At 42.3% G+C, this 26,174-nt stretch overlaps 1 protein-coding gene across 2 annotated transcripts in view; it reads left to right on the forward strand.

Annotated features, from left to right (window-relative positions):
- The window catches only part of SLC6A4 (solute carrier family 6 member 4), a 32,593-nt gene continuing 6,419 nt past the window's right edge, over positions 1-26,174 (forward strand). The window contains exons 1-12 of one of the 2 annotated variants that reach the window (XM_044993552.1): positions 1-75; positions 11,137-11,745; positions 13,718-13,852; positions 14,809-15,028; positions 15,283-15,421; positions 16,769-16,903; positions 18,794-18,897; positions 20,249-20,376; positions 20,834-20,946; positions 22,333-22,464; positions 24,140-24,239; positions 24,603-24,703. In XM_044993552.1, the coding sequence (XP_044849487.1) occupies positions 11,286-11,745; positions 13,718-13,852; positions 14,809-15,028; positions 15,283-15,421; positions 16,769-16,903; positions 18,794-18,897; positions 20,249-20,376; positions 20,834-20,946; positions 22,333-22,464; positions 24,140-24,239; positions 24,603-24,703 (1,767 nt within the window). In that variant the 5' untranslated portion in view covers positions 1-75; positions 11,137-11,285. Of the gene's footprint in view, positions 76-11,113; positions 11,746-13,717; positions 13,853-14,808; positions 15,029-15,282; positions 15,422-16,768; positions 16,904-18,793; positions 18,898-20,248; positions 20,377-20,833; positions 20,947-22,332; positions 22,465-24,139; positions 24,240-24,602; positions 24,704-26,174 lie in introns of those variants that run through there. The other variant, XM_044993553.1, reaches the window with a different exon arrangement.

Raw genomic sequence — 26,174 nt, forward strand, 5'->3', positions numbered from 1 at the left:
AGTAAATGTAGGGTTAGGGTTACTCAGTCTTGGATAACTCCAGGGGAAAGCACCTCAGATTCATCTGAAAGGCAGGTAGGTACTTTTTCATTTTGTTTTAAACCTACAGACATGTAAAGTTTTATACTATGTGAGCCAGACAGACTCTTTTATCTGAGTCTGTCTTATGCTTCAAGAAGGACTGGAGTTTCATTAACTTCTACTGTTTCATTGCTTCTTGCAACTATAGTTATGAACTTTAGAACGTGATAATGACCTAAAGTTTATATAATACATTTTGTTTGTTTGCTTTTCAAATTGTTTTTAAATGTACATTTTATATGGCTCCCAGCAACATTTGAAGTGTTGGGAGAAAAGACACATCTGTCATGGCTTTGAGAAAACGATGCCTTGAATTTTGCTGAAAGTTTGCTTTGATTCATTAGACGTATGCCTCAGTTTGCTTTTCTGCAGCTACATGCCCGCTGTCTCATCCAGGCATTTGTCCAGTAATTATTAACATTGCAGACAAATGCCTGCAGCAGAACATGTTATGACAATTTGAAATTAGAATTTATAACAATCTTAATTCTTGTATTATGAATAGAACATTTATTTCAAATTCAAGAAGTATATTAAACGGAGTTTGAGAAGAATTATGTGAAAGGGGCAGAATCTGAGACAAAAATCAATGCAAAATTCTCATTTACTTCAAAAGGACAAAAATAAACCAAATTTAATTAGCCACATTAATTTATATTTGAAAGTATCATTTATTATTTTAGAATGGTTTATCTAACTTGATGGAACAGAATTATTGTAAATAATAGCCTGAAGAGTATTTTGTGAATATATTTGTTGTAATCAGTGTGCACCTATGCAATTATCAGGCTTGTTGGCTTAGCTACAAGTCTGATAAATATTACAGAAGCTCAAATGATTAAGAATATAAGGTGATCAAATATATAGTGTAAAGTGGGTCTTCTTCCAATGATACATATAAAGTGTCTTGGAAGGTTGAGAGTAGAAAAAGGATCTAATATGAAAGGCAAAAGTGAAATAAACAGATAATTCAGTGGATTTGGACTCCTGGAGACAGTGGGGCTGGAACAATGTGTATAGTGGGGTGCTGAGAGCCATTGAACCAAACTGCAAACCCTGTATATGATGGAAACAACTTCAAGCCAGGGACTGTGGCAGCATTCTCCCCATTCCTCCACCATCCCTAGTTCCAGCCCCTATGCCTGGAGATAGTTTGGTTTGGGGATTTTTGAATGTGGGTTGTTTGTTTCCAGGCACTTCATCGGATGTAATGCAGTGCAATAGATGTTAAACCTTCATGGCTCTTCTCTTATTGTTTCTGTTGAGTGGCTAGATGCTAACCAGCTCTGCCTTGGAGTTGGCTAATAATGAGGATTCTTGGGAAGTGCTTTATAAGGAAAGCAGTGTCCAATGGCTGCGTGGGTGCATTTTCTAATTGAACGGGGGGCGGTGGGGGGGAGAGTTTCAAATAGCTCTGCAACTTAACAAAAGTGTCAACACACTGTGGGAATCCAATCAAAAAAATGTATCCCCATGTATGGAAAATGTATAGCATCTCTTATCTCCCTTGTGCCTTTCTGCACGGACACATATTGAGTTTTCCAACAGGAGAGGCATTAAGGAAATGAGGATGCAGCACCATGGTGCCCTTCCCGGTGCTAATGTCGTTGTTCTCTTCTAAAGATAGTTCTGTAGCATTGTCTGTTCAGACAGTTATTTTTTATGGAAATAGCTTTGCATGATAAAGGCCACGTAGGGAACAGGGCTTTTCATGAAATGCTGCACTGGGGCTTGGAACCAGAACGCTGCTGCCGTAACTTGAAGATAGCCTTGTACCAAGTAGCCTTATAGGAAAGGTTTCTAGATACATTTGTGACCATTTATTTACTTTCTTACATAAGCATTTACAAACATGATTATAGAGAAATGTGCTCTGTTAGTGTAAATTTGTAGTCAGTCTCTGTGTACGCATGCATGTATCTTATTATACAGTGAGCATGGGTTATTACCTCAATCTGCCTGTCTATGGAAACAGTCTGGTCTTGCTGATGGGGCTCTAGTAATTTTGTGACATTTACTGTATTATGTATCTTTCTTGAAGATTACATAAATGATTTAAGGATAATATCTAGGGGAATGGCATCCTCTCTAAGCTCATCTATTCCTTTGCACTGAACATTTAAACTCCGCAGCTACAGAATGTGTTTGTGCTCCTCCTTTCTCTATAGCCTGAACAACTGTCTTGGAAAGATATGGCAATGCACCATCTACTTTAGTCTGCAACTTTATGTGTTATGTGGTTTCCCTTCTCTAGGAATTCCACAACTAAGTCACTGTCACGTGTCGTCTCACTCTGGAAATGTTAACTATAGAATGAAATAAGAGTTAGATTGTAATATAAAATTCAGAGTGAAGGCTGATGCTTCCTCCTTAATGCACCAGGTTGTGTTGCTGCACATCTGGTAGTTAAGAACAGCACAAAGTTTGTAGGGTCGCATGCAAGACCCACCACACAACACTGTTTGTTCAGAACCATTGTGATTGCAGGTGTAGCCACACTTAGCCCTCTGCCTGTGTGTAGGATGTTTCACTATTTACGGCTATACTCTGCCACCCTCGCTCTGTTAACTAATATTTTATCTGCCAGTAGATTTCAGAGTAAAATGATACTCAGTAGAGTGTCAGAATCTGGACCTCGACAAGTTGTGTCCCTTCAGGTGTGAGTATTATTCACATACAAGATCCATGTTACTACCGGCATATTGTAAATATATAATATTACACAGGGCTTGGATACACTGGTGATGGGGAGTGTATAAAAACTTAAGTCACATAGAGCTATTTAAGCATGCATAGTGGATGTGATTCAAACGCCACTGATTTCAGTTGGTTTTGGATCAGGTCTATCATCTACACATGTTATTTAAAACTGGACTAGATAAAGCATAAATAAAACAAGCTGCAGAGATCAACACCACATTGGTGAGGGATGAACCAGAAGTGAAGTTATGCCTCTTCCCTGTGCCTAACTCTTTGATTCTCTAGCTGACCAGCTCCAAAGCTAGGACTGTTTATCAAGTGATTACATACTTTTGGATGCTAGTTTTGGAAATGTAAAATACAGTCCATCCCAATTACTGTCAATTTGCTTAATGGAAAATTCAGATGATAGGGAAAGGTTTCTCAGGACCAAACTGCTTTGCATGAAATCAATAAAAATGGGCCCATTCAATAGCAAATGCTATTAAATGGTTGCCAATTCTAAACAGGATTTTCCTGGTATAAACAGCAAATAAAATTCATTGGGACATATGCTGTGAGCAAGTTTTCCAATTGTAATTGGCCAGAATTGGTCTGTTTGTCTATTGTTTCCAAACAGCTCTCATTGCCATGGCATCTCTGCTCCTAAACTAATCTGTCATTTAAATATTTGAATTAAAGCATCTCTCCTGGCCTGTGCTGGTACAGAAGGCAAGAACAGAGAAGAGGATTTAAGGAGCCTCTCTATTCCCCCCTCCACATATGTAGTAAAACAGGAGCTCTCTCATCCTCAAGAGCATTGCAGTAGGGATAGTTTGTGCAAGTCCCCGTGGCAACCCTGTGCAGGGTGACAGAAGTGGAACTATGCAAGGCTGGAAGGGGGAAGGGCAAGAGACTTTTGAGTTGATACGTATGTGGATCCAATGTCTGGGAACCTTTACATATGCCATGGAGAAGGGCTGAGGTTGCTATTGCAGCCTGGAGGCTAGAACAGTGGTTGCAGAAGAACTGCGCTGCCTTCTTCCATGCTAGAGGAATGATTTGTAATCCCTCACAAACTCCTACTACGTTCCCTAAACAAGACCCATTTGTGTGTGTGTGTGTGTCATCTGAAGCCAAACAGCAACATTATTTTTTAGAAAAATCCCCAAACAGCTAAATGGAAAAGTGAGAACTAATTTAGGTCACATTAACTGAAATAATTTCAATTTATAGTGTGTAAGAGAATAAGAAATAGCTTGTTCTGTTTTGCTAAGTATGTGTTAACCTTTAATTCTCCAGTTCAGAGCAGTTTAGTTCTTAGCAGGTGCTGATATGTGAGTGGACGATAGGAGTAAGGCAGATGGAACACAGGTTCCTGTCACACCCAAAGTGATATTAATAACATGAAAGCCCTTCTACAGGAATTCAACTCTAACACAGCCAGTGGCTGATACACCAGCAAGATCAAGTGTTGGTTTTCAAATTAGTAAATTTTAAAAGAAAAAGTAATCTGTTTGAAGTGAAATGCATGCAAATATATGTATTTCATGACTGCAGGATTTAAAATAGCCCAGATTACTTTATGACCAATAATATCTTTTATAATTGTGCACATTAAGGATAAACATATCGCATGCTGCAGGGCTTGACCTAATTGTTGCACAGGCTAGGAAGGAATTCACACACCACTACTCCTCTGCATGTACAGTACAGTTTTGCATAACTCAGAAGAGGAATTATGGCGGTTTGCCTTCCTCTGAAGCATCAAGTATTGGTTAGTGCCAACAGCAGTTTGGTTGGCTTAATCTTCTAGCCAGAATTCAGATTGAAGGTCCGAATCTCAGCTTTCCAAAAATTTAGAGAACAGGAAAAGGACTAATATCATATACCAGAATTTCCTCTCACCTTTCTCACACAGGATCACTGAGAAGAAGCAAATGAAAGGAATTATTTGTATGTTGCACACCTTGCCACTAGAGGTCACCATATGCCTCATGAAAAAAAACAGCAGACACCAGTAAAACAGTGAACTGCCATTGTCAGGTCCGAGATGGGATTGGAACCCAGGGCAATGGCATTCCAAGATGACTTTTCTACTAGATGAGCCAAAGATGTAGTTTTTGTGTATGGTGTAAATCAAGACGTTGCTAATGAGCTTTAGAGCCTTTCCCATTGACTCTCTAGCCACGGGTGGGAGTAACCAAAAGTCACTATTATCTAAAGGCTGTTTGGCCTATGTGAACTAATGACTTTGGTCTAGTTTCTAGTGAATATGAGTCCACAATTCACAGTGAGGCTGGCATTTTAGGCAGAGAGGTCAAGGACAGAATGGGTGCAGAGGGCAGACTTCCCATGACCTTAGAGGTGGCTTCTCTAGAGAAGAGTGAGGTGCACTGGAAGTGGGTAAAGCTTGCACTGCTGGGCCCTTTCTGTGCTCTGTACTATACTCAATCTGTGGATAATGAGAGGACTGTGGTTTACAGTATCGTCAATCTGTCACCTTTCATGGACCCCTAAAATCTTTAATCTCTGTGTCAGTACATTCTCCGCTCAGAACTAGAAGGACGGGGAAAGGAGCAGATACTTCAGGCCTCTGAAAGACTAAAACCACACTTATGAAAGGCAACACAAAACCAACTCCAGTTTCCAGGTCACATGTTCTTTATAAGCTTTTTCTTTTCTTTGTTTTTTTTTTTTTTTCACCCTGCAGCTGTTTCAGTTGTTGATAAAGAGCCAATATGGGTTTACGTAAGAGTGACCTTTGCAACAGCTCATAACAAAAATAGATAATAAACTGTTATCCTTGATGCTATTCAGTAAAAGAGCCAAATAGTACTAGATACTACAGTGATAGAGAGCGACAGAATACATGAGGGATCCTCCAGGACTGGCATAACTCTACCCAGGATCAGGATACCTATCCCGAGAGCCCCCCCACATCCCACAATATGTTGTCCACCTCCAAGAACTTCACTTCTGCTCTTATTAAATATTTATACCATTCATATAAATATAATCCCTTTGCATGTGTGCTGTTTTTTCTCTTAAGTTGTAGCCAGTAAAGAAACAAGACGTTGTCTGCCGTCCACATGACACTTTCTGGGTGTTAAAATCCTAGGGCTGTGTGAAATTATATGCTAAATTTAGCTCACTGAGGCTCCAGAATTACATATCTATGCTCATCACTACACAGTTGTAAAGTCTGTTGCTCAAGAGACATTTCCCACAACAAACTGCTTTTTAAAAAAGGAGATCCAGTTCATGTTGAGGTCCCTGGGAGGTCACAACCCATTTTATGGGCTTGAAATTAATTCTACTGAAAATCTTACCAAAATATTCCAATTAATCTGGTACTTTCTTCCTTTGAATGTGGGTGGCAGGAGCCCAGAAGGAGTTTTGCTCTAGACAGACAGAAATCTTACTTGCCACAGACCTAGGTAATGAACCCTTTGACTATGTTTTTTCAGTAAAGAAGAATGTGTCCATTTCATAGACACAGATTGACAGATGAAAGCATCCTGTAAGAATGCACATGGATGCACTCTTTGTGAAATGTCCTTACTTAGCCATAAGTAGGTGCCTGGCTCATCCCCACAATCTTGAGTACCCAGATCCTGGGATTAAACCCGATGCATTGAGTACCCTTCTTGGGATTTTTAGAAGAAATTGAAGTGAATGGGGAGAGATGGAGGGGCCTCTTAGTTATGAGCAATTTAAATAATTTCTTATTTATTAAAATTCCATTTTGTATGCTGATTCTTTAAGGCTATGCCTACACTGCAATTAAACACCTGCGCCTGGCCCATATCAGCTGACTCGGGCTCGGGCCACAGGGATGTTTAATTGCTGTGTAGATGTTCAGGCTCAGACTGGAGCCTAGGCTCTGGGACCCCATGCGAGGGCAGGGTCCCACTGTCCAAGCTCCAGCCTGAGCTCGAATCTCTACACTTCAGTTAAACAGCCCTGTAGCCTGAGCCCTGTAAGCCCAAGTCAACTGACATGGGCCAGCCATGGGTCTTTACTGCAGTGTAGGCATACCCTAAAGGGCCCAAGTTCCCTGCCTTGGAATAATAGCAGAGGGATGGAGACACAGTATCCAGTGAAAGTGATTGGAAAGAGGCAATAAAAACAATAAGAGGATGCAGCATGTGTAAGACTAAGATTTTGTCATGGTTAGTTTTAGTAAAAGTCATGAACAAGCATCGGCAATAACCAAAATTAATGGAAGCTCATAACGTGTCCCTGACTTTTATTAAAAATAATAATTATGACAAAATGGGGAAGGAAGAGGGTCCAGCACCCACTGCTGCTGGGGCTCCAAGGTCCCCCCCACCACGGTGGCTGAGAGTGCGGGGTCCCCCACCCTGCTACTGGTAGCAGCTGGGAGCTGTGGGCTTGGGACTGCGGGGATCCCCCATCCTCCATGGCTGCAGGGGAGTCCCTGTCGGCTGACAGCTCCAGCCCTGCCACTCTGGGACTAAAGCGAAAATGTTACAGAGGTCTCTGGGAATCACGGATTCCGTGACTTCCATGACCTCTGTGACCAAATCGTAGCCTTAAGCATGTGTAAAACGTTTAATTCAGTGTTGCATTTCCCCATGTCTTGCCATAAAACAACTTCCTAGGGAAGCTGCTCTTTTAATTGCTTTCCAGCAGGTGCAGGACGATCAACACATCTGGTATAAGATTCCACTTGCAGGGAATTCAGGCTAGGTCTCTGTCTAGGAGCAGAGGAACTGCAATACTAGAGAACATCATTGCTTGATTTAACCATATATCCTGCCACCAGCAGCGGCCTATACCTTATTTTCTGTTATATATGGAAAGCTTGTGTAAACTGGGAGGGCTCTTTAATGCTGTCCGAGAACAGAGCCTTCCACATGGAGCTGCCTCCTGCCCACCCCCCACCCCCAGGCTTTTGGGGAAGTGGTGGGCTGGTGGCATTTCCAGGATATTGATATTGTATATTTATTTCCATTGTAAGGGATGGCTGCCCACTGTGATTTTTATAAATATAATATGTCTTTATTTTCCCGTTGAACAAGCTTACAACAAAATTTAAATAGGCTGATCAGGCTCCAACCAATTCAATCTTTGCAGTGTGGTATGGAGAGATGCCTTCCTTGAGGTTCCAGATTTAGTGTGTTCCCTGCTAACATCTGTGCACCCGTCATTAAACACTGAAGGCCAGATTTCCAAAGGTATTTATGCCTGAAGATGCATAAGGTACCTAGTAGGATTTCAGAATGGTTAGGTACCCAGCTCCCATTGATTTCAATGCAAAATAAGTCTGCTCAGGTGCATTAAAAAATCCCACTAGGTGCCTTTCTGCATCTTTAGGCACCTAAACACCTTTGCAAATCTTGTCTTGAGCTCTTTATTGAGCCCTCAATCCAATGCCCTGCCTCTGCTGAGATGTGGCTTTCTGTCCATCAGTGCTAGCTTAGGGATTCTGCACCCTGTCAAAAGGGATTTTGGTTCATGATGGCTGAGAAATATCCAGGTTCGATATATTAGCCACTGTGGCTTTGGAGCTGCGCGCAATTAGAGTGCGGTTGTCCAAGGGCACAGATCATGTCTAATCTCAACCAAACACTGGACTTGTTTGAGGAACAGTGCAGTAAGAGATTCCTTCTGGAATACAAAAATATAAACATATATCTCACAATTAGCCATTGGGAGACATAAATCAGCAATAAAGAATGGTGACTCAAATGGGAACAGAGCCCAACATAGTTTAAGTAGGAGGAGATGGAAGTTGACTAGAGATACCTTAAATGCTGATGTGTACGGCATGGAAAGTTCAGTCACATGAGGTGTGTAATTAGCTGAACATCCATTACGGCTTTCTAGATTACTAGCACAGGTGTAAAGTCCAGTAGGGTTCAGATTACTTCTCCATATTTGTACCACACCCTTGATGCAAAAAGAAGAGAAGAGGAGTGGCTCTGGCCTTACCTAGGTCTTTTATGTTAACATCCATGGCGTGAAGGTCCTCCTAATCCATATGAGTTCCTCTGGGAGACTGGCAAGGGTTTGGACTCCAAAGATGCCCAGTTTTTATAGTCTTGCAGGTAAAACAGAAACCACTCGTCTTTGCTGTATAATTATTTTTTGCTGGGACTTTGAAGATGTTTGAGTCTTTGTGGATGATTAACTTACATTAGTAAAATATCATTAAATACTATTATGAAAATTTGGCCTTAACTATACAGTGCCTAAGACAAATATCTGGGTGACTGAGGAGTGTAAACTGTAAGAATGAAGAACGGATAAGGTAGCTGTGAATTAGTAGGCTCTATTCATACCTCCAGGGATCTAATCTTGACAACTCACCTCCTTTTTCCTCTTACATCCTTCCATGAGTAGGAAGAGATGTGGATCTAGTTGTCTGGGCACAAAACTGGGTGTCAGGAACCTCTGGGTTTTAATCCTGGATCTAACAATGACTCCCTCTCTAACATTCAACTAGTAGCTTCACCTCTCTGCCTTAGTTTTCTCATCTGTAAAATTGAGGGAATACTTATTCCTTTTCATAGGGTGTTATGGTCATTATTTGCTGTTGTAAAGTGCTTTGAAAATGAGAAGTGCCACACAATAATTATAATTTGATATATTTAATGGCATGCAGCGGTGCGCATAGCAGTTTGCAGGCAGAAGGAAGACAAAGTCCATGCCCCAAGAAACCTACAGTACAAGGGCTAAATTGCTCCCTTATTCTTTTCCCTGAGTAAGGGGTGAGGCATAGTTGCATCACCCCAGCAGCAGACTCCAGAACAAATTCACAATTCCTCTCCCACGCCTTCCTTGCTCTGAAGGAGAAGTAATTACCCCTTCTCCATGAGCACCTTTCTTCCCTTGGGGTATTCTGGAGGGCAAGTGGGAGGAAAGGGAGGTGAAGCCAGGGCTCTTCCCAGTACCTGCCCCCTTGCTTGCAGTGGGGAGTCTGATCTGAGTAGCCCCTACTCTCCCCACATGGCTGGAGTCACAAGCTGAGCACAGCCAAACATGAGAAAGGGTGGGAGGCTTCCTGCCTCGAGCAGTCAAGTAAGGACTGTGACAAACTAGCCCTAAATGAGCCAGAGATGACCAGGAAATGAAAACAAACTACGGCATAAAGGGAGAAGAGCGCACCCCACGCAAGGGAAAGGGAGGAACACTGCTCCTGGGAGGACACTATTTACAAAAAGGAGTTTTCCACTATGTTAGGTCATTGCATTGTATTGCCTATGAGAGTCTTTAAATAAGCTTGGAAAGCACAAAACTGATCCTAGTAGGATGTCCTTTCCAGTAATGCTTTGCTACCAGACTGGTCTCCTCTCCATGAGTCTAGCTTTCAGACCCAAGATAAACCTGAAGATGGGTCTCCCAAATAGAAGTGCTGTTATTTAATTTTTAAAGATAAGCATATGAATCTCTCACTTGTTAGTCGGGCACCTAAATAACTTCCATTTGCTATTTCTTTTTTGCAGTTTAAAACAAAATTAAAGTAGCCCTGATCATCTTCCCTGCTTATTAATATTGCATTGAGCTGCAAAAGATTTGAGAATGTACTTAATTCAGATAAGTACCTTGCGGTTTGGATACTTAACGGAACCGCCTCTTAAACCTCTTGGATCTGCCAAATGTGGCTGATTTTGCAAGAAATCTCTGGTGAGATTTCTGGAGAGATGTGAATATGAAAAAAATAATTTGCAAATATGTAAAGATTTGTTTAAGTAACACTTGCTATCTTTTCCTTATGGACATGAGCACCTCAAACAATACAGCTAGAAGTCATGAGATGCAATTATGACTTTAAGGTGCCACAGGACTCTGTGTTGCTAATTATGAAAAAGAAAATGCAGGCTGAATAGCCAGCAAATTCTACCCCCAGTTGTGCAAGTCAGGATGGAGGCCCCTGATTGTGACACTGGTGTGGTTCTGCTGCACAAGGAGGTGATAGGAAATGCCATGAGCATGCTGGGCTGTGCCTCCCCGGGAATGCAGTAAACCCTGTAGGGCACATGTGCTGGACAAGTTAGGGAACAAGCTGGTTGGGGGAACTGTCACTCCACACAGCCTGCAGTCCTCTCCTCATCTCTCCCACCGTGTGGAGGGTCACAAGTTGTTGGCTACATGGGGTGGCTCCGCTCCTGTTCTGCAGCGGGAGGGGGAGGATTAGCCCCCACACTTTCTTTGTGGTTCTCCTCAGTTTGAGATACACTGGCTGATCACAGGATTATCCCCTAAATGATACTTCTCTCTTTTGGGATCGTTTTATTTTAAAACAATGTGTTTTACTCACCCTACCTGTAGTAGCTATACCTGTACAGCCACCAGCACCAGCAATCCTTGTAACAGAGTTCAACTCTTTTTTCTGCTTCTTTGAAGCTGCGTGTGTCTGCAGTCCCGTGGATGTAAAGACTAGAGAGTTTCTGGCGGCAGTGGGAAGACAGAGATTCAAGCAGCCACTTGACACAAGGGGATTCTAGTCCAGGTCATTCACAAATGGACAGCAGCACCATCTTTTAACCAGCAGAATGGAGAAGTCATCCAGCAATGAGACCCAGACTCTTACTTCTAAGAAAGAGCTCTTGGACTGTACGGAAGGTGAAGATTGCAAAGAGAATGGACTCCTGGTCAAGAACCCTAAATCCACCCTGAAGCTGGTGGAGGATGGGAATAAGGTCCACCCCAGCCAGGGAGATAAAGGGGAAGCAGGTCAGATCTCCAATGGCTACTCAGTGGTTCAGAGCCCAGTTCCTTGCAATGGAATAGGAGATGGGGAAGATGTCCAGTGCACGGCCCCAGCAGCCACCACTACCACCACCACCACCACTTCCACCACTTGTGGGGTGGAGGCTCAACCACAGCTGCTGGAGCTGGAGGAAAGAGAGACCTGGAGTAAAAAAATGGACTTTCTTCTCTCTGTCATTGGCTATGCAGTGGATCTGGGCAATGTATGGCGATTTCCCTATATATGCTACCAAAATGGAGGAGGTCAGTACTCAGCCCTATATGCCATTCCTTAGAAGCTGGCTTCTTTGAGTATAAATGGGTCAGTTCTATGGCTCAGGTTAAATCTATGAGACCAAAAGTAAGCAACAAGGGATTATGGGGCAAAAGGAACTGATTTATGAGTAGGGCCCTACCAAATTCACGGTCCATTTTGGTCAATTTCACGGTCAGAAGATTTAAAAAATAATAAATTTCATGATTTCAGCTATTTAAAAACTGAAATTTCACAGTGTTGTAATTTTAGGAGTCCTGACCCATGAAGGAATTGTGTGCGTGTGTGTGTGGGGGAGCGGTTATTGTAAGGTTATTGTAGAGGGTGTTGCAGTACCGCTACACTTACTTCTGTGGTGCTGCTGCTGGCAGCGGCACTGCCTTCAGAGCTGGGCAGCTGGAGAGTGGCAGCTGCTCCTGGGAGCCCAGCTCTGAAGGCAGAGCTGCCACCAGCAACAGTGCAAAAGTAAGGATGGCATGGTATGGTATCGCCACCCCTACTTCTGTGCTGCTGCCTGCAGAGCTGGGCCCTCCGTCAGCAGCCGCCATCTCCAGCCGCCCAGCTCTGCAGGCAGCAACACAGAGGAGTGGCATGGTATTGCCACCCTTACTACTGTGCTGCTGCTGGCAGGGTGCCACCTTCAGAGCTGGGTGCCTGGCTAACAGCCGCCGCTTTCTGGCTGCCCAGATCTGAAGGCAGTGCAGAAGTAAGGGTGGCATTACTGTGACCCCCCTGCAACTCCCTTTTGGGTCTGGCCCCTCAATTTGAGAAATGCTGGTCTACCCTATGAAATCTGCATAGTATAGGATAAAAGCACACAAAAGTCCTGATTTCACGGGGAGAGGCCAGATTTTACAGTCCATGACGTGTTTTCATGGCCGTGACATTGGTAGGGCAGTATTTATGAGATGATTAAAAGAGCAAAATATGTCTAGAATCAGATAAGGGTTGCTGGGACCTATGCATCAACTAACAGATGAGGGCTATAAACACAAAGGTGGAAGAGGAATTATCTAGAATGATGCAAGATCCAGTATAGCTGGAAAGCATGAGATGAAAATAAGAAAAGGAAAATGTAGATTTAAGATTAGGCAAAACATCCTGAGCCTAAAATCAGTTGGACTGTGGAACAGTCTCCCCAGGGAAGAGATAAGACTAATCCTCAGAAACATTTAAATTCAGACTAACCAATATACCAGAAAATGTCAATGCTACAGGTGCTCAGTACAATCAAACAATGATTGTAACCAATGAGTGCGCTGAAGAAGGACCTATATCCCCTTAATACACCTAGGCATTGTACCAGAGGAAGAAATTATTTTATCTTTTGCTCCATCCTGCTGCTGCTGCATCCATGGTAGCCAATAAAATCTTTGTGAATTCCCTGTATGTTTGGGTACAGAAGCCTGGGAATAGGAGTACGGTTGACAGTGCCTGCTAGGAGTCAATCTTACAATTGTTCACAACTTAATTCCACTGGAAACTTAGAGCCAGATTATGACCTTTCTCACAGTGGTGAGCATTACCTGTGGCACCTGAGAATTGGACTTTTAGCCATTAGTGATGCTCCAGCCTGATATACAGTAACTGAACTGCTTTGGTGCTTATGGCATTGTCTTTCGAGACAGACAGTTGCCACAAACAGTGGTGAGCAGATACTCACATGAGTAATCCTGTTGAAGATGATGGGATTAGTCATGTGAGTAACTGCTCACCAATGTGAGTAAAGGGGTCACAGGGTTCCCTTCAGGAACAAACCCACAAGTCCCATTTCGTGTGACATTACAGAAAGTTTGTCTGGACTGGCCTCTCGAGATCACGAGGTCACATAGGTTTTACTATCGTAGTCCTGTGTGGTGTGTATTGGCTGTGGGGCATGAAGAATTGTTCTTTATTAAGTGCTGATACTGTTACACCAGAAGTATTACAAGAAGTTACAGTCATGTCCTTTCTTCCTTGCAGGAGCGTTTCTCATCCCGTACACGATCATGGCCATCTTTGGAGGCATCCCCCTCTTTTACATGGAGCTAGCACTGGGACAGTACCACAGGAATGGGTGTATCTCAATTTGGAGGAAAATTTGTCCTATTTTCAAAGGTAGTAAGGAGAACAGGAAGCTTTCCATGATCCCTTAGGGTAACTGGCAGAGATTTTCTTTAAGAGTGGAACAATTACTGAAAATAAGAGATAACACGAGGGGTTAATGTCAAGTGGCTTAGGGCCCACATTTAGGTTATGTAAGAAAAGCTTTCATGAATCCTAGAATTAATTACTTTTCAAAGTCATGTGCTTTTTAAAAAAGCAATGTCAGGTTGTTTTATATACATAAACATTGCCCTAATTGTTTTCCAATCCAAAGGACCAGCCTCCTACTAGTATCTGAAGACCAGGGAGTGAAACTGACTAGAAACAACCCACACTACTTCCACTGTCCCAAGCCAGAAAAAAAATGCAAAACCATACAGAGAACATTATAAGGGTGAAAGTAAATTGAACTTTCAAAATTATTCCATTTTTAATATCTGAAATGGTATTAGAAACACAGGTTGGGAAAAATATTGCAAATCCATTATTTTTATCCCAGAGATCCTTCAGCTCCATTCCATTTCTCTCAGCCATCTCTACTGGCAGTGATAATAGAGGATCTTTTATAGTTGCCTTTTACATAGTTGTTATCCTTGCTCCAGTACCACAGTTAGATTTTGTTCTGTTTTGGTTGGTTGGATTGTTGTTAGGGGTGTGGAGGATGAGGTATGCATCACAGTCAAAATTCCAGAGACGGGGGCCTGAATCAGGCTAGCATTGACACATGTTCTGTTCAGAACAGGGATGCTTTTCTGAAGTGGGGTTTGGGCAAATCACCCGCACTTTCTGAAGACCCCACAAAGTTCCAGAGCATTCTTAAAAAATATAAAGGGAGGCAATGGTGTACGTGTACCTATTTGGATGCCTCTGACAGCTATTGATTTTAGTTCACGTGGATTACCCACTCCTGCTTTTACTGGGCCCAGCCCTCACCTTTCCACTCACATTCCTGTTTTCTGCCTTACCAGGAATTGGCTTTACTATCTGCATAATAGCTTTCTACATAGCCTCCTACTACAATACCATCATGGCTTGGGCCCTCTACTACCTCATTTCATCCTTCACGGCAGAGCTGCCATGGACCAGCTGCAAAAACGCTTGGAACACCGGCAACTGCACCAACTACTTCACCAATGCCAGCATTACCTGGACCCCACACTCCATCTCCCCGGCAGAAGAATTTTATACGTAAGTGCATGTAAGTGGAGACAGCAATATCAGAAAGAAGGGTAGAAAATGCAGCAGGCTTTTTTTTAAGAGGGTGACCGGGGTATTTATCAATCATATGCATGGGTTTTTTAAAACTGTCTAGGGATTAAAATGCATGCAGTTGTGGGTATGGGTAGGATGGGGGTGTCTTTTATCTCTCATGATTTAGAGCCTAAGCACTCTCTGTATTTGTTACATAAACATCAACAATGTGTTTTTCTCTCCTGTTTTAGCCGCCACGTTCTACAGGTGCAAAGATCCAAAGGGCTGGATGATCTGGGAGGCATTAGCTGGCAACTGACCCTCTGCTTATTGTTGATTTTCACTATTGTGTACTTCAGCATCTGGAAAGGGGTCAAAACATCTGGCAAGGTGAATGCAAAAGCAAGAGGAAGTTGCTTGGTATAGCATAATTTCTGCAACATGTCTGGAGCAGCCTATTAACATGAGAGAAAGTAAGCTTAGAATTGTCTTCAGGACAGGGCCTGCAAATTCACGTACATGTGAATAGTGGGTGCTACTGTAATCTATATAATACATGCTAACAGCATGTTGTGTTGCTGTTCTGCATTTAAAGATCATCCTACCCAGGGGATCTGAACGGGTGTGGAGGATGATCTCTGATTACTGCTCTGTTGAGCCTCAGTTCCATTGTTTCTTTTTCTACAGATGGGCCTTGCTATCTGCTGTCAGAGCAAGCCATGTTACTAAAATAGGGCTGCTTAATACACATTCATTTACAAATAATAAGTACCATAATAATAAATCTTTCCACTGACAGAGAACCTCCTATGTGAGGACCTCAGATCACCTTACAGATTGGTGTTGTTATTCCCATTTTACAGAAGGAGAAACTGCGGTGCAGAAAGGTTAAGACCAATGTTTTCAGAAGGGTCAGCTAATTCTGCATGCCCTGATTTCTGAATGCCCAATCGTAGACAGTTAGGGCCTGACTTGCAGGAGTGCTGAGCTTGGCATTTCCAAATCTCCTCAGCTGGAGTTGTGAGTACTCAGCAGCTCCGAAAATCTGGGCCTAAGGGTCCCAGGTTAGGCACCCAACATTTGTGGACACTTCTCAAAATTCCGGTTGCAGTGACTTACTCATGGTTGGACAATTATTGAGTAGCAGAGCTGGAAATGGATTGTAGGAGTCTGACTCCCATTCCCTGCTCTAACCACTAAACCAGGTTAGTCCCTTTTCAGATGAAAAAAGGCAGTGGTTGTGCACACAGATAGTATAAAATTAGGCAACTCGTCTGTCTTCTGACTACAGCTACAGAAAACCTGGAATCAGAAGCTGGAGCTGACTGCCTCTGAGAATGCATAACTATCAGTGGGGCAGTCAGACCGATGGTGTTGAATAAACTAGCTAACACACCATAAATAGCAACCTGGGTGGCATTAATAAAGGCAATGTGACCTAGTTGTTAAGAGGAGGGGAGTAGGAGTCTGGACTCCTGGGTTCTAATTCTTAGCTCTGCTACTGATTCACTGCAGGATGCTGGGCAAGTCATCTAACTACTCTGTGCTATATTTTCTCCTTCATTTAAAGTATAGTATTACATAATTGTCTTTGTAAAGCACTTTGACAACTTTGAATGAAAGGTGTGATAAGTCTAAATATTACTGTTCATTCGACATTGTTACCATTATCACCACTTAGCAGTTTCCCTCAATCAGTACCCATGGCAAACACTGTCTTAATGTTTTCTCTAACAGGTGGTGTGGGTGACTGCCACATTCCCTTACATCATACTCTTTATCCTGTTAATACGAGGGGCCACATTGCCTGGAGCCTGGAGGGGGGTTGTCTTCTATCTGCAGCCTGACTGGCAGAAACTCCTGGCCACTGAGGTAAGGAACTTGTTGTAAAGGGGCAATTGATTTCAGCCTCTAAACATGTACACTTAAATCTCTCCTTTTCAAAAGAAGGCTACTGTCAGCATAGTAAATAGGTGCCTATGGATTCTGAAGCTTAACCTTGAACTCCAATTCTTTTAAATCTTTGTACAAAGTTTTTTTCCAGTTGTAACAATTAGACAAGCTGTTACTACTTCTGGTTCTACTCTGCTAGCTAACCTTAATCTCAACTAGTGGGATACCCTGTAGGTCTGTTGACTGCCGGATAATCAGCAGATGTTGGAATGGGCTAAATCACGTTTAATGGAGTCCACTATCAGGTGTCTGGACTCAGTGCCTGCATTTCAGAATTGTGCATATTGCCACCACCGAATAAACTCCAGCCATCAGTCCCATGTCAAGTTCTGGCAGATGAGCCTGAAGAGACCCTCCTTTCCAGCCAAGTGGTGCTTGACTCAGGTGGAAATCTCCCACATACTCCATGCAGACATGGACAGCAGGAAGACTATCAGACTCAACACACTAAGCCTGATGAAGTGATGACAGCTGGGCAGGTGTGAATGTGTGGGGAGAGGGAATACACCACACAAGCCAACAAATACTACCAACTTTAGGAGAGAGAGCAGGTATGGGACGAGACCATAATAAAACAAAACAACACATCAATCCAGTGTCTGGTTTAGATTTGAACCCGGGTGGAAGAGGCACTCAGTCGATCAGGCTGTTGACTGCGTTTGTTTCACTACACGTGAAAGTCGCTAATGGGGAGGGAGATGGAAAAAACCCAAAGCAATAAATACAACAAATACAAAGATTACAAACTCTAATGTTTGTGAGTCTGCAGCTTCCAAGCTGATATGAAGAGTTTTCAATGAAGAGGAAATGAAGAGACACCATTTTCTGATAAAGCAGCATCTCCAATAAGGAACCACATCTTCCTAAAAGCAATAAAGGATATTGGTATTGTATTGAATATATCTGAAGTGAGGACAGCAGATTGCAATCTGTGCGCTGGCTGGCAGCAGAGCTCTATCCAGGGGAGGTGCAGGCTAGCCGCACAGAAGGAGCACGTTAGAAACGAGCTGCAGTGAACTCCATGTTGCAATCAAGAGGGAATAAAGGAACCAGGACTTTTCCTTTCAGGGATGGAACAGAGATCAACAGTTTAGAGACGCCACTCAGTAAGACTCCGACCAGCGTAGCACAGTGTTTTTGTAACCAGGTCATCGCACTTTTATCTGACATGGCTACAACATGGTTGAGTTGTGTTCACACAGCTGGAGTTGTATCTACACCACCGAATGTATTTGGATCAATCCACGGAGCAATCACACAGTGCTTTAGCCCAGAGGACATGCACCCAGAGACGCACATGGGGCAATGCACTCCAGATGTCCTTCTGCACAGAGACCCTGGAAGAAGGAAGACAGGCCAAACCCATTACAAAGGCACAGTTACAATGCAAAAACAATGTGCTACAGGAAGACTGCCATCTCTCAGACTAGGATACTGTCAAGGGTGAAATACTGATAGCTGCCACTGTTTCTGAATATTTACTGTCTTGTGTACAGAAATGTGGTAGCATTTCACCTATGGTGACCTCCTCAAAGGATAAATCCTAATCATGCCACAAGTGAAAATAAGTCTGATGGCCTCACTGTGCTGGGTATTTGCCTCTGTCATAAAACTACAAAGGTATTTGTCACACTTCAGCACAAAATCTTTGATCCATGAAACAAGCTCTTAATAAAATGTTTGTTAAAATAGGACTAGACTATATACAGGCTGTTGAACCTAATTTGCAGCACCAGTGGACTGTAGAGTGGCATTTGCTCTATGTTTAACATCATCCTTTCTTGATTCTCCGCCTCTTACGTTTTTCAGGTCTGGGTGGATGCTGCAGCTCAGATTTTCTTCTCTCTTGGTCCAGGTTTTGGGGTCCTACTAGCTTTTGCCAGCTACAACAAATTCCACAACAACTGCTACCAGTGAGTTCCACATCAGTGTAAGAAATAGTCAATAAAAGAATGGTGTTAGAATGTAAACAGTCTGGGTATTTTTTAAAAAAAAGAGAAATGTAATGCTGGTGAAAGTTGCCAGGTTGTCAGTCCTGTAGGATGAATTCTATCTGCAGAACAGGTACATTCCCTTTAGCATCAGAGCAATCTTCCCTCACATCACACCCCGTCAATGTGCCCCACTTCAAGGCAAGTTGGGAGTTTGCTTTCCATGTCTAGTCAATTATTATTATTAATTGACCAGACCAGGACCCTCTTGTGGTAGGCTCTGTACAAATATGGAACAAAAAGATAGTCCCTCCCCAGTTTACAACCCATGTAATTCTTGGTCTCTGCTGTAACTGCCCATAAGAGGGCAATTAATGGTAGAGGTGAGGCTGTGATGCAGACACCTCTTCAACAGATGGATTGAATCCACCACAGACCAGCCATCAGATTGTAACAATATTTAGTTACTGCAACCAGATCAGCTATAACTTGGTAAAGGACTCTGTGTGGTTGTTTCCTTATTTTCTTAAGGATGTTTATTATGTCCTGTGAAATGAAACCTGCAAATCATCATTCTCTCTAAAGCTATTACTAGATCATTCCGAATCCAGTATTAATCAGATTGGTGTGGTGTGTCTGGTATGCAACCAAACAGAGACAGCCAAACAGATGTTGAAGACATATAAGACACCACAATTCAAAAGTCTATCCAAAAGAGAACCAATATAACAGACAAATCTGTAGTGCTCCAATTTGCTGGGCATAAAGGAGAGACACACCTTGTCTCATTCCAAGACAAGGCAGGACATCAACAGGGCTGGGGTACAACCTTTAGATGTCCTTTAGAGATTCAGGCTGCATCATACTGGTAACTGCTAAATGGGTACTATCAGTGGATCTGGGAGCATGGTCTGTGATAATCTCAAAAAGTTTTAAAAACTACCAGTACATATCAGTCCAGTGATCATTTCACCAGTGAAATGCAGCTGCCTTTGGGGTAAAACAGCAGACAGGTGGACAACCAACAGGGCAGGAGAAAATGTAGCTAAGGACACCAAGACAAAGCCTTACTACTCTTCTGAAAAAATGCTATGGGATTTTTAGCATCCATGCAAAGACAGAACCTTAATTTTCCTGAGGTCTTTCCCAACAGACCTTCACATATTAAAATATATGGATCAGTATTTATACACCCTGGAAAGTTGAAGGGCTGTATTGAAACGTGCTCCCAGGTGGTCTCGATAGTTCAGACTCAATACTGTGCCTTCTGGCAATACACCATTCTTTCTGGCAGATGTTCACTCTCTGAGATGCATTGGGTTTTCTCTTCCAGGGATGCATTGGTTACCAGTACTGTGAACTGCATGACTAGTTTTGTGTCTGGATTTGTCATTTTCACTGTGCTTGGATATATGGCTGAAATGAGGAATGAAGAGGTTTCGGAGGTTGCTAAAGATACTGGTAGGGGAACTTATTTTATTGCTGTCTTAAATTTCCTCTGAAGTTTTGATAGAACTTGTTTGATTACATTCCAGATGGGGAGATATTCTTATCATCGAAACATGACCATGTAATCCATTTAAAATTCAGGATCAGGGGAAAGACCCTGGCTTGGACAAACACGCCAATCTATGCATAATGTTTTGTATATACTATGATTAATCATACTACTTTATGGCAAAGGCCCTAACATAAACCAATGAGCAGCATATGGTGTGCAACACAGCTCCAAAATTGTTCTATGAAGAGAAAAGAATGTAGAAATCATGTTACGTCACCAAGTGAACCTTACTGTGGTTACACACAGTAACACTTCCCTGTGGACAAAGGCATTTCCAGGTGTGACTGAACTGGTCCCTCTTTTTCAGAGCAATAGGGTTGACTTGTAATAATTGCCTGTTCTCCCTCTTGGTACCAGGGCCCAGCCTTCTCTTCATTACCTACGCAGAGGCCATTGCAAACATGCCTGCTTCGACTTTTTTTGCCATCATATTTTTCTTGATGTTACTCACTCTGGGATTAGACAGCACGGTGAGTGGCTGAGGGGCCATGAATGGATGGATGGGGTTAAGCATTTGGAATTATTCCAGCATCTTCCAAAACAAATCTGCAGAATTGAAACATGAACTCTTCTTTTAATAATAGAGCAACTATACTAATACTTAGAGGTCCTTGGATGAAGGGTGCTAAATAAGTGCAAAATGCATTGCAAACATTCATTAATCTTCATAATCCCTGGGTCAGAGAATAGTACTTATTATCCCTGTTTCAAAATTGGGGAAACTGAGGCACAACAAGATTAAATGGCTTGCCCAAAGTCACACAGTGAGTCAATGGCAAAGCTGGGAACAGAACCCAGAATATTCAACTTCTAGAACCCTGCTTTTAACCAGCAGATGATGCTCTCTCTCTTCTTGTATATTGGAAGCATTTAATTACCTGTCTACATGCAAATCAGTGACATGTTTCTGGGATTTTTCACAGGTAACAGGATTTAGAAGGTGGGAATAGAAGGTGGATTTCTCAAAGTGGGACAACATGCTATAAAGATTTTGCCACATGAGCCACATAGTTATTGCAGATTAAGGACCAAATTCAATCCAAAATCAACTCCATTGACTTCATAGTCTTGGCTACAATGAGCCATTTACTTATTATTTATTATTTGTAATATGGTAGTTCCAGGGCCAGCTCTAGCATTTTTGCCACCCCAAGCAGGAAAAAAAAAGCCGCAATTGCGATTGACGGCAATTCAGCGGCAGCTCTACCGCCGGTTCATTCTACGGCGGCAATTCGGCGGCAGGTCCTTCCCTCTGAGAGGGACTGAGGGACCCGCTGCCGAATTCCCGCTGAAGAGCCGGAGGTGCCGCCCTTCTTCATTGGCCACCCCAGGCACCTGCTTGCTACGCTGGTGCCTGGAGCCGGCCCTGGGTAGTTCCTGTTATGTGCTAAGCACTTCCCACACATATGAGACAAAATCCCTGTCCTAAAGAGATCAAGGTCTCTGAAGACATGATGGGGATGTTTCCAGAGCAGTCATCTCAATCCTATCACTCAGACACATGCCAAAGGTTCATTGTGCTAATTGTATCTTATGGTATGTCTACACTTAAAACACTGAAGTGGCACAGCTGTAGCGCTTCAGTGTAGACACTCACTACAGTGACCCGAGGGGTTCTCTCATTGCTGCAGGTAACTCCTCTCCCCAAGAGGTGGTAGCTAGGTTGACAGAAGCACTGTTTCCCAGGGATTAGGTTGGCGTAGCTCTGGCTGTCCGAGGGTGTGGATTTTTCACATGGCTGAGAGATGCAGCTATGGTGATGTACATTTTTAGTGTACACCAGTTGGGGGTGGGGGCAAATGCAGGATGGGAAGGATGCTTTCTTTCTTTCTATGATTCTTTGCTGTGCTTTTCAGTTTGCAGGGCTGGAGGGGGTGGTCACTGCAGTGCTGGACGAATTCCCACATGTTTGGGGAAAGCGCAGGGAATGGTTTGTTCTTGGTCTGATCATCACTTGCTTCCTGGGGTCATTAACAACCCTGACATTCGTAAGTACCGCACCCAACATTGTGAACCTTGCTTATTGGCAGTAGGCTCTAGCTGACATCTGCAGGAGAGAAGTGTTTCCCAAACAGAATTTCAAGGAGTCTCATCAAATATGTGAAATGCTCTTAATCCAGTTGAGAGGAGCTGTTTTCCTTATGGGGTCAGAGACTGTCGGTGGAATGAATGTGAGCAGTCGCACTCATGAGGGAATCTGACAGTGTTGTAACTTGACAAAGTTCCAGTGTACAGTACATAATAAACCACACAAATACTGCTCAGACTGGTACTACACCACTAAGCAGGTTCATTCCAGCTGTTTAACCTTTCAAACCTGCACTCAAAATCCCAGTTTTTACAAATTTAAAAATTATCAGTTTAATTTTCAAAGGGTTAGAAGTAAATTTCAAATCAAGAAAAGGATGGATAAAAAATCTTGTTCTAGAAACTAACATAAATGGAATTTAGTGAACTGGAGTCCAGAAGCTCCTGGCACAGGAAAATTGCTCATGTGAATCTGCAGCACTTACATATTCCTTCTCTCAGACAGGCCAAATATTGCTCTGAGTTACACTTGTGAAACCTCTGTCTAGTCATTGGGGTTTCATTGCTGTAACAGGAGTACAAATTGGTACTAAGAGGTCAGCTTTTGTAAAAGATGCGGGGAAAAAATTCACTGGCTTTTACATTCCACTGTTTGTTTTATGAGAAATTCCCTCCTGGTTTAAAGCATTTACAAGGAGCCAGGTTCCTGCAGAAGATGCAATTCTCTTTCTTTGTAGCTGAGTCCTGATCTAGGAGGAAAGAATAGAACCTAATGCTTCCTTTGTTTCCTGCTCAGTAACTAATGCTCAGGGACAGAGAAGGAAGTTGCCATCAAAGGAGGGCATGAAAAAGCACAGATCCCATCTGATTAGCTCATTAAAATCCTACTAGAAATGCCCGCTGCTTTCCTTTCCGTTTTTCTGCATGACCATTCTATTGGCAAAGGATGATCACAGAAAGTTAAAGCAAGGATACTGGACAAGTCATTAGTACTGTCAAGTATTACTCAAGGCCAGAGCAGGCAGGAAGTGATGGGATAGAGTGAATTTTGCGCTGGTGAATGCTCTTTCCAAATGAAGACAGTATAGGACTAAAGAACGAGGAGTACTTGTGGCACTTTAGAGACTAACAAATTTATTTGGGCATAAGCTTTCATGGGCTAAAACCCACTTCATCGGATGCATGCAGTGGAAAATACATTAGGAAGATATATATACACCGAGAACATGAAAAAATGGGTGTTGCCATACCAACTATAACAAGACTAATCAATTAAGGTGGGCTATTATCAGCAGGAGAAAAAAAATGTTTGTAGTGATAATCAGGATGGCCCACTTCCAACAGTTGACAACAAGGTGTGAGTAATAGTAGGGGAAAAATTAGCATGGGGAAATAGTTTTACTTTGTGTAATGACACATCCACTGCCAGTCTTTATTCAAGTCTAATTTAACGGAGTCCAGTTTGCAAATTAATTCCAATTCAGCAGTTTCTCGTTGGAGTCTGTTTTTGAAGTTTTTTTATTGGAGTATTGCGACTTTTAGGTCTGTAATTGAGTGACCAGGGAGGTTGACTAGTAGTACAAAACGTCTTCTTCTGGGGATACTGGCTAATCAGTGCCACAATCTCTTTTCTAGGGTGGTGCATATGTAGTGAAGCTGTTTGAAGAATATGCTACAGGCCCTGCTGTCTTAACAGTGGTGTTTCTGGAATCCATTGCAGTGGCCTGGTTCTACGGTAAGTTTGTTTCCGCACTTACAACCCATGCTGACCAGACTCCCAGGCATTTGCTGAATCGCGTTTCTGCCAGCTCTGTGGACAGGGGAACTGATGTCACATAGAAAAAGCAATTTACGGATTACTGAATCTGAAAACAATGTTACCAATTACTTTGTCATGTAAGCACAGTACAGTCTTGATCTCCAGAAGTGTTGGGAGACACTGAATGACTTTGGATAATGGAGGTTTCTGTGTAATGAAAAGGTTGCAGGGACATGACCACACTGTTTCCTGCTGGATGCTAAACGCACTTCCTCGTTATATCAATGTTTGAATAACTTTTTTCTCCCTGTCACCTCTACCTTCCATTTATTTTCATAGGCATCAACCAGTTTTGCAGTGACATGAAGGAAATGCTGGGCTTCACTCCAGGCTGGTACTGGCGACTCTGCTGGGTAGCAATCAGCCCCATCTTCCTTTTGGTGAGTTCATGTTCCCAGCCCAAGACAGTCACAGTTTACTAGTGTAATACCTTCGAGTTCCAGATATGGGATTTTCATTTACATAATATTCATGTTTTACTCTCTAATGCCAGCTTTTGGAAGCTAACAATATTAAATCAATTAGATGAATCTGATAAAAGCAGCTAGGACTAGTTAGTAGATCAACACTGAGTTTGTTTGGGTCTTTTTTGTTATTTAGATAAACAATGATGATACTAGAAAACTTTAACAACCTGCAACACAGGACAAGACTAATTTGAGCTTTGCTGCTTTACATCTATGTCAGCGAAGTAAAAGATGCTGATAAAAAGCACCGAAAAAAAAGAAATTAAGATAGCTTATAAATCTGTTTGATCAGCCACTGCCTGGCAACTTCAGAATACACCTACCCAAACTCTACCTCACCAGATAGCATCCTTCATAATCAGAAACTGGAGCCAGCATCCCCATAGCTGACTTGGCAAAGTTATTACTAACATTTTTAAACAAAGCCTTCATTCTCTGTTCCAAACTTAGTTCACCCTGTCTTTTATTGTTGCTTGGCTTGGATGCAAGGAGAGTAAGTCAAGATGGAGGTTTACGGAGGCAAAGTGTCTAGATTTAAAGCCTACGCTGTGAACTCAAAACAACACAGCTGGGATGATTAATGTGTGTTTAACTCTTTTCCATTTTATTACCTGTAGACAAAGGAGTAAAAAAAACCTATAAATAGATGTTTCACCACAAAAATAATTTATACACTACTGTCCTCTCCATGATCCTGAAACAATAAAACTAAATTACATGAAGAGCAATATAGTTTCAGTGATGTGGTTACTAGGCAAAATTGATATTTACAGTCTCTATGGAAACTAAAATAAAAAAAGCCCAGATGTAGGTTTGGTGGTTCTCTATGTGAATTATAAACATCTAGTGCTGGGAATCCTATGATGAAATTCTGTGAAAATGAAGTTAGGATGCTTCCCAAAACAGTGACTAACATTAATTTTGCAAAAAAAACAGGAGTACTTGTGGCACCTTAAAGACTAAGTGAGCTTTAGCTCACGAAAGCTCATGCTAAAATAAATTTGTTAGTCTTTAAGGTGCCACAAGTACTCCTGGTTTTTTTGCGGATACAGACTAACACGGCTGCTACTCTGAAACCTGTCATTAATTTTGCAATGTACCAGTTTAATACTTAAGAACCTTAGGTTTGACTTCAATGGGAACTGGAAGCGCTGAGTATCTCACAGGGTCGGATCCAATATACTTTAGCATAAAACTGGAACGTTGCAATCTTAGTATTAGAGTAAGAAGAAAAACATATAAATCCAAGAACTATTGCATTCTACAAGTCAATCTGAGGTACCAGGGATCACAATGATTTCTGGCCTATAATCAACACAAAAGCTGGCAAGTAATCTCTCAACCATAGAGCATCTGCAGGCTGCTGACAATGGATCAAGTTCTG

Source organism: Mauremys mutica, chromosome 19 (genome assembly GCF_020497125.1).
Source record: "Mauremys mutica isolate MM-2020 ecotype Southern chromosome 19, ASM2049712v1, whole genome shotgun sequence".
Taxonomy (NCBI): domain Eukaryota; kingdom Metazoa; phylum Chordata; order Testudines; family Geoemydidae; genus Mauremys; species Mauremys mutica.